The 13,059-nt window shown below is 37.5% G+C and overlaps 1 protein-coding gene across 1 annotated transcript in view; it reads right to left on the bottom strand.

Moving 5' to 3' along the window:
• ScsbetaA (Succinyl-coenzyme A synthetase beta subunit, ADP-forming) overlaps nt 1-13,059 on the bottom strand; it is a 195,920-nt gene that overhangs the window by 26,367 nt on the left and 156,494 nt on the right. Inside the window, exon 5 of the mRNA XM_067759638.1 lies at nt 5,198-5,462. Within this exon, the coding sequence (XP_067615739.1) occupies nt 5,198-5,462 (265 nt within the window). The remainder of the gene's footprint in view (nt 1-5,197; nt 5,463-13,059) is intronic.

The raw sequence follows: 13,059 nt of genomic DNA, 5'->3' as shown, positions 1-13,059 counted from the left end.
TGCCGCCCTATTGCCTGATCAGATGCATCGCAGCGAAGAGTTAAAGCAGCCTCCATTGCTGGGTATGCCAGCTGGACGGCATCTTTCAACGCCAGTTTACAGTCATCAAAGGCTTTTGATGTTGTTTCATTCCATCCCACCGGACGTTTGTCGTCCCGCGGTGAGGGCGATTAGTGGAGCCTGAATTTCCGAAGCTCGAGGAATGTTTAGCCTATAAAAGTTCCATGAGCCTAAAAAAAGCCGAAGCTCAGCAAATGTTTGTGGTTTCGGGTAGTTTCGCATTGCTTCTATGCGCTGAGTGGTTGGCTCAAGTCCTGCTCTGTCGATTGTATGTCCGAGGTAGACCACCTCTTGTTGTGCGAACGAACACATGTTGACATGAATTGAAAGGCCGTCCTGTCTGCGGCGGTCGAACACCATTCTTAGGTGTTTTTTGTGTTCCTCCATGGACTTATATGCTATCAAGATATCGTCGATGTAAGTATGACAAAACTGCAAGTCTCGAAATATCGAATCCATTAATCTTTGAAATGACTGTGCAGCGTTACATAAGCCGAATGTCATTATGTTGAATTCGAAGAGGCCGAAAGGTGTTATTACCGCTGTTTTCGGTCGGTCTTCAGGTGCTACTGGAATCTGGTAGTATGCTTGCGTGAGATCCAGTGTTGTGAACACACTGCAGCCATGCAGTAAGTATGTGAAGTCTCAGAGATGCGGAATGGGATACCTGTCGGGCACTGTGACTCTGTTTAGTCGTCGATAGTCACCACAAGCGCGCCAATTTCCTTTTTTTTCGCATGAGATGGAGTGGGCTTGTTTTAACATACTGTCGAATTCTTTTTTTGCTGCTGCTAATTTTTCTCCAGCGAGCCGACGCGCCCTCTCTGCGACGGGTGTACCCTGTGTAGTTATGTGGTGCTTTACGCTATGCTTAGGATTAGTCGGTTTGGTGATTCCCTCGAACTCCTGGAGGACGCATTCCACATAACTGTTATAAGTGGCGGATGTAACGTGTGCGGCCGTCATTTCTTGCATTGATGCTTGAGGTCGTGGAGACTGTGACCTAGTAACGTTTGAGTTAGAGTGCACCAGCCTCCGATTGCGTAGATCGACGAGCAGGTTGTTATGTTTGATAAAGTCGGCACCTAATATGGGATGCGCAACGTCTGCAACTGTGAATTACCACTTGAAAGCTTGGCCCAGACCAATGTCGAGCATTAGTTGGCGTAAGCCGTAAGTTTTTATTATAGACCCATTTTCTGCAAAGAGAGTGAAATCAGTTTTCTTTAAATTCTTTGGAATATTATTGAGAACTCCCCGGGGTAGCACCGAAATGTCGGCGCCGGTGTCGATGAGACGATTTTTTAAATCGGTTGTTTGTAGACGCGAATTGAACGGGCCGTCAGCTCTGCCTACGAAGATGACCGACGGCCTTGTTAGTTTAAATTGCTTTTGCGGAAATTACAGGGTTGTCGGCACTTCTTTGCTTGGGCACCGAATCGTGTGTGATAATAGCACATGTCCTTTCCCATCTCTCTCGCCTTTTCATCTTTTGTTGTTTTTACCGCCGTTGTGAGCGCTTGTACCTGAGCAGTTAATTCTTCGATATTATGTGCAAAGAATTTATGTGCTTCGTTGTATGCTACTGACCGTCAGCTGTTGGGGCCCCACTTTGGTAGTCACTGACATTATGTTGTTTTGCACCTCATAAATTGTGTCTGCTGCGAATTTGTGCTATTTCGAGTGCGGCCCCGACTTGTATAAACCATATTGCACAATTGCCTTTCCAGAAGGGGGGTAATTTAACTGCACGAGTGGCTGCACCGGGGCTTTCGCTGAATGCTGAACCAAATTCTGAAACACTTGAAGATGTGGTTGCCGTGTTTTCTGTGCTCGAATTTTGTGTTTGCGTGCTCATTTTGAGTTTGGGGTCACCAATGTAGTGTACTTGATTCTATCTATACTACTGTAGTCACGTTAGATTATACGTTTAAGAAAATTTATTACATAAATAATACTCCTACAACTAATAAATGAAATTTAGTTAAAAATTGAGATGTTGTTGCTGAAACGTGTTGCGCATCGTTCGTTGCTTTTAAGAATCTGTCATTAGCCCAAAACGGGTTGCCGTCATGCAGAAAAGTGAGCATGTTGCCACAAATGAAACACAACAACGACATCTACCTATCACAGTTCATGTGTACAAAAATATCACGACCTCTGCTTCTCAAGTTTCCCAATGATCCAGACCATTCCCGTGAGAACTGATCGTGATACGGAGCTAGAAACACACACGATAATGACTAATAACGAACAATAGGGTTTACTAATTGCTATTAGTTTTGAGCTTAAGACGGATGCCCACTAAATCTAACCCAACTAAATATTATGCAGCCACTTAGTTGGCACGTATGCCTGAAGTATTCATAGTTGCGGATGGTCGCACCATAGATTTCCCTCAGTGTGGGTAAAAAAGAATAAATGTTAAATTTTACCGATAAGCTTATCATACTCCCCATGAGTTACTTCTACAATTATTGTAAAACAAAGCAGAAAAACTAGAATTTTTGATGTCACGAAGTCAGTTTAATGCCGGGTTTTCAGTGCGACATGACTAGAGTTTAACCTTGCCACTTTGTTCGATAACATAGAATTTTGCTGATCATCACAACCTAAGCGGAAGACGTGGCAGGGTTAAACTCTAGTCAACTTTATTTTAACTGAGTTTAAACTGCGTGGACATAAATATGGGCCTGTTCTTTCTATTGAGCCGTTTTACGTAAAAAGGGAAAATCGACCCTTGACGCCTTTAAGAACGCAACTCTTCAATTATGTACACATAAAAATATTTAAGAGTACTACTTACAGGAGCCTGTGGGTGTTTTTGGCATAAATTAACGTACGATAAAACATGGTAGAATAAATAAAATATTGATAGGATTAGCACATAGTTAAATTTTAAATCTGAATTAAATGATGAAGTAATATTTTTAAATAGTTGTGTTGGTATTGATTTTAACGGTAGGTTAATAAAAAAATATTGTGTTATCTTAATCTAATGGCGTTTTCTATTCTGTAAATAATGTTCCATTTTCTTGGGTCTTTTACGTTTAGGTGTTTATTTTACAAAAGAAAGGTGTTTATTTAACCAAAATATATGACGCCATTATCCACATGTTCAGCCATTGCACAGATCGTCAGGCCATTTTGTTCAAAAGTTACAATGTAAGAGGCTAAAATATTTTCCAGATGAGAAAATGCCATAAGAAATATGTACAGTGTTCACAAAAACAACAGCGGAGAATCCATAAAGCCAAAGCCATTTACAGTTATAGCTAATTATACTGCACACTTTACTGTTCCTAAGCACCATTATAACGTTAGGTATATATGCATGGGCGGAAATGAATATTAAATACTTGTACGCAGTATGTTAATTGCGGCCATGATATAGAAACCTGTTCATAAAAATAAAAGCTTATTTTACGATAATTTCGTAAATAAGCTAATGATATAAAAAATAATTACAAGCCGCGATAACTTCCGAAGAGATTTTGAGCCGAGCTTCTATCCAACTTTTTTGAATTGAAAACACTTCTCAAAATTTTCGGTTACTCAAAGGATGGAGCTTGCCACAGCGAACGTTGATTGGCCGATAACGAATTGGCGCAATATTATGTGGGGCCACGGTATTGCAACAGGTATTGTTTGGATCTAGAGGACGCCGCGAATCCGTAAGAAGACCACTGAATACATACTACATTCGTAAGTACATTCTAAAGATCGTGAAACATAGTGGTGCTTCCAACATGGTTGTTGTTGTTGTTGTAGCGATAAGGACAATCCCCGAAGGCCTGGGTGAGTGTTATCGAGTTGATGATCCTTTGCCGGGTGCAGATCCGGTACGTTCTGGTGCCAAACCCGACCATCTCGGGAACGATTTGTTATGACCACATGCGACCTTCTAGGCCATACCGCCCTCCCACCCCCTAGATCCACGAGGAGTTCGGGGTCGCCAGAGCTTCGGCTGTTAAAGAAACAGAATTCGCCACGGATAGGTGAGGATGACAATTGGGTTTGTAGAAGCTATGTATTGCGCTGGCAACCTGAAACGGCTGCGCTACACAAACCCCATGAATTCGGTATTTTAGTCGCCGCTTACGACAGGCATACCTACCACGGGTATATTCTAACCCCAAACCCTCTGGGGGACTTCCAACAAGGTCTTGGCTCGTTTCTCATTCTACGGTTCGGGATCGATTTACGAAATTTGGGGAGTCATGGATACATTTTTTGATGTATATTGGAACGATTTTCCGTCATCCCTTGCCAAATTTGGTTTCGGGACAAACCGGTTTCGGTGTTGTGCCATCATCAGTGTCGATTTTCGTTCATACTGTGGCGAATTTTATGATCACTAGGCTGTTAGTAAATAATCACGCAACAACAAAAACATTAAAGCGAGCCACACATGTGTACATGAACACATCAATCATCATTTGCACACATATATAGAAGGCAGCGAAGAGATATTTCACGCACACACTTGTGGTCATTTAAACACGCTGTTATGAAGTACGTGATATTGAAGTATAATTGTACTACTCCCAAGTAGACCATATTGCAATACCGAATATTGGAGTGATTTATTCAACAGTTTAGCGATTCGAACGTTAGCAGATGGTGTGGAATAAACGGAATTTCTCAAAATTCGTTACAATACGTACATTTTTTAAATATGGATATCGTTAAGGGTAATATGCCTTACACTTTACTTTTATTCACTGCAAGTGAAGCGCTGCTATTTTTGTGAACACGAATATTAATATTAAGGTGACACGGATCCTTGAGACGAGGAAATATTAAATGTCACATAGCTACAAAAACTATTAATTTCAAGTTATGGTTTTCTAATGCCAATATTTTGCACAATTGTTTAGTTAAGTTTGTGATACGTTTTATATTTATAGCTTTGATATGTAATTTGGTTTTAAATTTTACAGAGCTGTCTGAAAGTAAAAACATAGCAGACAGTAAGCTCCATAGCATACAATATCACTTATAATTCAGCTAATATAAATTCGCAGTTGATATTTTTAACTTTATGTTCTACCTATCCTGTAAAAGCGTATTATTATTGGTTACATTAAAATTTCTGTTATGTCTAGATTTGCATTAACTATGTATATATACTTACACCCTTCGAGAGCATCCTCAGCATAAGGATTGATTTCGATAAGCAAAGCATCTTTCTTTACAAACAATTGATACATATTCATCAGCATCTTTACAGTTTCCTCTTGAAATTCACCCAAGCCAACAGATTCAACGACTTTAGTGGCTTGGTCAGGCGTTAACCCAATCTTAATATCGATGGGTTCGTAAACAATAGCATCAGGATTTTCGGCAGCAACTTCCTCAATATTTACACCACCTTGCGATGAAGCAATAATAACCGGACCCTTAATTAAAGATTTTTTATTTTAAAATTACTGAATTAATTATATCAACAAACATATCAAAATGAATTAAAATTATTATTTATTTTTTTTTTTGTATAAGCCTTACATTCCATTCACAGTTACTACTTATAAACGAAATCTCTCCGGAAAATAAGAATGAAATACTTAATTTCAAATATCGCACGCTTTATTGTAAACCGATATTATCCAATTTTTTTTTTTTTTTTGGAAAACGTAAGCTTTAATTTTTTCATAGAGTTCCGTTATAAAAATAGAATAAAAAGGTAAATATATCCGCTGTGTTTGTCTTTTTAAGTATTCTTTAAATGTCAGCATAATATTCAGTTAGTTATCACGGCGGCCACCGTGGTGTGATGGTAGCGTGCTCCGCCTACCACACCGTATGCCCTGGGTTCACACCCCGGACAAAACAACATCAAAATTTTAGAAATAAGGTTTTGCAATTAGAAGAAAATTTTTCTAAGCGGGGTCGCCCCTCGGCAGTGTTTGGCAAGCGCTCCGGGTGTATTTCTGCCATGAAAAGCTCTCAGTGGAAACTCATCTGCCTTGCAGATGCCGTTCGAAGTCGGCATAAAACATGTAGGTCCCGTCCGGCCAATTTGTAGGGAAAATCAAGAGGACGACGCAAATTGGAAGAGAAGCTCGGCCTTAGATCTCTTCGGAGGTTATCGCGCCTTACATTTATTTTTTTTATGTTCGTACTATCTCGGGTACTCCCCTTCACTTAGGGGTTATCTTTGACTCCTCGTTCTCTTTCAATAACCATATAACTATGTAATTTCAAGCGCGTATGCTTCCTTAGGTTTCGTGAGGCGTAATAGCACCAACTTCTCAGATCCCTATACCTTGAAATTGCTTTACTCATCGTTTCTTCGTTCCAAACTGGAATATGCTGCATTTATTTGGAGGCCTTATCACAAGTTTGCAATCGACAGGATTGAGCGAGTACAAACGATCTTCCTAAAATCCTTACCTTCGTTCCAAACTGGAATATGCTGCATTTATTTGGAGGCCTTATCACAAGTTTGCAATCGACATGATTGAGCGAGTACAAAAGATCTTCCTAAAATCCTTACATTTTTTAGACCCAGTCGCTTCTTATCATTCCCACTTGCTGCTAATTAATTTGAAACCATTAGAACTCAGGTCAACCCTTTCCTTGTCTTTCATTTTCGGAGTTTACTGCACGCGATTCATTTGCTTATTCTAAAGAGATCTCTTCGTTCTCATAACCCCTTCAGTGGCGTAACTATAGAATTGGGGGCCCCAGTCAGATTCTTACTAGGGGACCCTTACTAGGAAAATTTTTTGAATCATTTTATTTTTTCCTACTCCGCCCCAGCATTTTCAATAATTAACAAATTTGCAAGTCGCTTGACAGAACTGAGTCTTTTAATTTGTTTTTTGAGACATGATCGAAGAGATAACAACTGTTCAGGAAATTTGACGCCGATGTCTTCAGCATAAGTATCCGCAAGTATCACAACTTCCCTGTGCAGTTCTTGGTCCGTCATTTTTGTCATTTCCTTAGGTTGGAGTACTCGAAAACTTTTGATCACGTTCTTCAAACTTTCAAACCGAACTTTCAAATGATATCGAGACATCCATGGAAAATATTTACACGTAATCGTGCCTCTCCATCAGACAGTCTTTCGTCCTGGCACACTTCTTCGAAATATTTCTTGGTTTTCTTGATCCGCTTGTTCTGAAAAGCAACCTTGACTTTCCAATCCGCACTTATTTTGATGGCCTGTGATTTTGCTCCCTCGTAGTCATTTCGGATTCTGGTAGTTCTTGATACGCTTGCGCGAGTAAAACATTTGCTTGAGAAAGGTCGACATCTGGCTTTTGGAGAGATTTGTAACCAGGTTTGTTGTTGTCTGAACTTTTGTGTGCAAAATGACTTGAAAAACGAATTCGAAATTTTCCATCACTTGGCGTAGATAGGTTGCTTCATTTCGCTCGGTTTTCGAATTGCTGATAAGGATGATTTGGGACAGCGCCTTCAAAATATCACTATACCTGAATCGAACAGCTTGTAAAAAATCGTTTCGGGATCACCATCGAGTTGGACAGAGTCGTTTCAGTTTCAACGAAGAATTTTCGGAAAAAAAGTCGATAATAACTCCCATCTTTTTTATACTGTTCGCGAAAAAAACGCTCAATTGTTTCCCAGAATTTTTGGACTTCAGGTATTGCACCCATCGAGGCATCATTGAGAACAAAGTTTAGTCTATGTTCTGCACAATGAACATAATGATCTTTCCAAGTTCTAAGCATCAATCATTAAATTTGATTCGTTCTAGTTCCACCGAGCACCAGGCAACCTTACTACCTGAATCGAGTCGAAGAAAAGATCCACCAAAATAGTCCTTATAGCAGGCGACTGCTAACCTTCTTCTTTCATTCCAAGTCACATATATGCAACAACAAGGATTCTTCATGCAAATTTGTTTTTGTTAGATATTTGTCACTACTCACCTGATATTCAGTGTCACAAACTTCCTGAGCTTGAGCAAAAACAGTAAAAAAAGATTGTCAAGAATGAAACATGCTCATATGAAATTGCGCGAAAATTTGAAAAGAAGAACACTATAGAAATATAATATTAAGCTGGCAACGAATATTTATAACGAAAAAAACCAACATTTTAATTTTTTCATATTGAACATTTTTCTGATATAAAGATGAAAACAATTTTTTTTCTCTTGCCACTTTTGGGGGCCCCCTAGTGCTCTGGCCCCGGTTTCTGAGACCGGTAAGACTGATGGTAGTTACGCCACTGAACCCCTTTTATATTAAACATAAGTCTACAAACTATGCGATAAATGCTCCATTGTCGCACTCTCTACGTGAATTTAATTTAGCTTATACAATAGTAATTTGATAGCTGGTTGGCTCATCTCTACAGCAACAACATACCTTTGTTCAGACTGTCAAAATGTGCGTATTGGTATTACCACAGAGGATAAATATAATAAAAGACGTCACTCGTTACTTTGCGTAATGTTATTCGTTAGGGTACTCCCAGGTTTTTTTTTGGCGAGATGTGCATAAATGTCTTCTATACATTTCGTGGGGTATTTGTGTTTATTTTTCCAACTTTATTTAATTAATTAATTCTCTTTCCAAAAATAACATTTGCATAAGGTGCCTACACGGCATGGATAAATGCGAGACAATTAAAAATGTCCCTCACAGAAAACATTAGACATCAATTTTTTTTATTTCCAGCGAGTTACTCGCCACTCTTAGCAGACTGGTGGCTCTTATTTATTTGTCTACTTTGGTATTACGAGAATGGAATGGAATGAAAACATAAAGCTTTGAAATTTTTGTGTGTTGTAAGAAAATGTGTTCAATGTTTTGGTTTCATTTTGAGTTTGCCCTCTTCTTTTGACAATCCCTACTCCAGTGAAATGAAAAAAAATAAAATCAGCTGATAAGGTGAGCCAGCCATATAGTTGAGCCATGCGTAACTGACGTTTAAATCTACTCAATAAACACAATTTACAAGGTTGCATTTGCAGTTTGAAACAATTTATTACGCAATTTTTTTTAAATTGCCACTGGATCAGAAATTCCAATTTTTTTTCTGCACCAGAGACGCCATTATGAAATTCCTATGTAAAACCACGCCCTGATTCCGAAAATCAAGGTTACTTTTAATTCTATGGTAATGTTTTGAGATATTTACGAATTACCTGTTTTTCAAGTAAAAAGAAAATTCGGTCCACTTAATCATATATATCTCAAGAACGAATTGAGCAATTCCAAAGCTTTTAAAAGGTAATAAAATTTGCTATAAAGTGTGCATGCAACACTTTTTGCTAGGCCCTGCAGATTCTAAGATAACGAACCATCATTACGGATTTTTTAAATTTTTTTTGTAATAATATAAACAAATTTGTACTTTGTGTGGAAGGATCTCGGAAACTTTTTATTTTTTTGCAGATTTTTTTTCTCTCTAAGCTCTGTTGTATTACAAAAAAAATAAGCTTTCATTCATCAAAATCGATGGACTAAAACAAAAGTTATAAGAATTCAAATAAATATATCCATTTAATACTTAAGTACCCTACTGGTACATATGTGTTAGTATTCGTATATCAGTTAGTTAACAGGTAGATTTTCGAAGGGTTATTAGATACAAAAAACTGTTAGTGTCGTTTTCTCAAACCTAGGTACATTTCAAGCAAGAGCATATTTTTAAGGCAGGCAGTGTTTTCTTTGTAGAACTAGGGAACCTTTTTGTTTAGGTAGGCTTGAGTTTTTACTTGATCTAAGTATAAATAACTAGCCTTTACCCGCGGCCCCGTCCGCAAGAGATAATAAAATATATGAGCTATTCACGTGAGCCTGCTTATCAAGTTATCTGTTTAAATTATTTTTGTCAATGTATTTTTTTTTTTTGTAACAGAGTAAAACAAATAACTAAATGAGCTGATAACCTAAAAGGCACGCTTACGTGAATAGTACGTTCAGTTTTTTCGAATTAAAAAAATACGTTTTGTTTTTAAGTTAAATTAATTGATATAACAGGGGTGAAGGAATTACTATTCATAGAACAAAGGAGTGAAACTAAAATTAGCTAAAACGAAAGAAAATTTTTTGGATGAAAATAGTGTTACTTTTTCGGGTATTTAAAAAAAAAAAATAAATAAATAAATGTAAGGCGCGATAACCTCCGAAGATATCTAAGGCCGAGCTTCTCTTCCAATTTGCGTCGTGCTCCTCTTGATTTCCCCTACATATTGGCTGGACCGGACCTACATGTTTTATACCGACTCCGAACGGCATCTGCAAGGCAGATGAGTTTTCACTGAGAGCTTTTCATGGCAGAAATACACCGGAGCGCTTGCCAAACACTGCCGAGGGGCGACTCCGCTTAGAAAAATTTTCTTCTAATTGAAAAATCTTATTTCTAAAATTTTGATGTTGCTTTGCCCGGGGTTTGAACCCAGGGCATACGGTGTGGTAGGCGGAGCACGCTTTCATCACACCACGGTGGTCGCGGGTATTTAGTTGGCTAAAATTTTACAAATAGTGTAATTATAGTTATTATAGTTACCGGATTATTTTAAAAAAATCCAAAATACACAGAACGAAAAACATACCGAATTTTAATTACGAATAATTTGCAGCGAATCCATGGCGATGAAAGCTCACAATTTAAAAAGGCATGTGTGCTGAACTACCGGTTTCAAAGAGTCCTTAAATGATCCCGGAAGGGTCTCAAAATGATAACAAAATCGTCCCGAAATGATCCCGAAAACCATCCAGAAATGAACCCTGAAGGGTCTCCAAATGATCCCGAAATGACCCTGACGGAATCCAGTCCCGAAAAGTTTATTTATTTATTTAGTTAGTCTATGAACAAAAGATTCTTACAGACTAATATCAATTAACAATGAAAAATAAAAACTAAGACTAAAAACCTAGAATATAGTATTTAGAATCTTAGAATAAACACTTTTCGAAAATGAATAATCAAATTGGATAGAACTCGAGATTAAATTAAACTCAATCAGGGCTCGCACAAGAGGAGCATTACGTGAATAATCAGTTATATAATTAACGCCATAAAAAGGTAGAAAGCTACGAAGATTACGCTGAGGTATGTTAAAATTAATTGTCTCCAAAAGAAAAGAGCAGTCAATGTCGCCACTGAAAATATTATGAACAAAAGAAAGCGAGAGAACCGTTCGACTGGCTCCCAAAGTTTTTAAATTTATCAAAAGCAGGAGAGATTCATAAGATGGAATTGGTTCATCAAAATTCAAAGAGTGTAAAGCATATTTGAGAAAAACTTGTTGGACCCGTTCAATCCTGTTAACGTAGTTTTTGTGTCTTGGCCTCCATATAAAAGCAGCGTATTCCAATTTAGAACGAACAAACGCCGTGTACAACAACTTGAGAGTATAAGGGTCACAAAAATTTGAACTATTGCGCCTAACAAATCCAAATACTGAATAAGCTTTCGAAATAATGTGACTAATATGTCTATTGAAAGAGAAGTTACTAAAAAAATTTACACCAAGATCTTTAATTTCATCCAAACTTTGTAATAGTGAATGGAAAATGTGATACGATGCCAGCAAGATATTACGAGTTTTCGCATAAGTGACTTTAAAACACTTTTTGATATTTAAAGAAAGCTGAGAATTAAAGCACCATACTTCTAAGCTATCAAAGTCTTTCTGAAGCTTAACAGCATCATCCGGTTTTGCAATTTTCGAAAATACCTTTAAATCATCGGCATAGAGTAAGAACTCAGCAAAATTGAAGCAGCTGCTTATATCATTAATAAACAAAACAAACAGTAGTGGGCCTAGTATACTTCCTTGAGGAACCCCAGAACAGGCGAAGAATGGTTCAGAAGAAGTGCCGTCAACTGTTACCACACAATTTGTGTTACATAAATAAGACTGGATCCATTTCAAAAAAACTGAATGAAAACCTAAACGAGAAAGCTTATAGATCAATAAGGAATGTGAAACTTTATCGAAAGCTTTTGAGAAATCAGTGTAAACGCAGTCCACTTGAAGTCCCGAAGAGAAAGAAGCAATACAATACTCACTGAATACTACAAGATTCGAAACCGTAGATCGGTTTGAGACAAAGCCATGCTGGTTTGGCGAAATCAGACTCTTACATACAAAGTACATTTTGTCCTTAACGATAGTTTCAAAAAGCTTCGAAACCGTAGAAAGCTTTGAAATGGGTCTATAATTACAGACATCGTTCTTACAGCCTCCTTTAAGAATAGGACTAATAGAAGTAAATTTTCAATCATCAGCGAAAACTCCAGTTGACAATGACAAATTGAAAATTAGTTTAAAAGGCACAACTAAAGCAGGACAATTCTTGAATAGTAGAACTGAAAGTCCATCAGAGTCCGTTTTCGCAGATGGTTTAAGTTTATTAATGCCAGTAATAACATCTTTAGAAGAGAGGCTAAGAGAACCAAAACTGTAAGTAGATTTGCAGTTATAGTTCCAGCTAGGCGGAAGATTGTCATCGTCAACAACAAAATTTGAACTGAAAAAATCTGCAAACAAATTGGCCACCTTAAATGGGGTGCTAGCAAACTGCTTATCGTAAAATACAGCCGAAGGTATAGAAGAGTTCGACTTTTTAGACTTAATAAACTGCCAGAAGGCTTTTGGATTTGATTTAATATTCTCCTCCATTCCAAGAATATAGTTTCTGTACAAAAATTTATCTAAACAATTGAAATCTTTGGAGTATTGTTGATATTTGATAAAATAGGTTTGATTACCAGATGATTTAAATTTCTTGAAGAATTTATTTCTTATGTTCTTTAACTTTTTCAAGTTAATGTTATACCACGGAAGTTTGTAAGGCCTTTTCTTTACAGCCGGTATATTTTTTAAAATAAAGTCGGATTAGAGTTTTAAAAGTATGACAGCAACTAGAAGCATTAGGGCAGGATGATAGAATATCCCAGTCGTAATCCATTAAAGAAGCGTCGATTTTGTCATAATCGCAAGCTGCAAAATTAAAAGATACTTTTTCTTCAGGAACCCATGACGAGAATTCATAAAATTTAAAA

Source organism: Eurosta solidaginis, chromosome 1, assembly GCF_040869045.1.
Source record: "Eurosta solidaginis isolate ZX-2024a chromosome 1, ASM4086904v1, whole genome shotgun sequence".
NCBI classification, from domain to species: Eukaryota; Metazoa; Arthropoda; class Insecta; order Diptera; family Tephritidae; genus Eurosta; species Eurosta solidaginis.
This window is presented reverse-complemented; position numbering and strand designations above follow the sequence as displayed.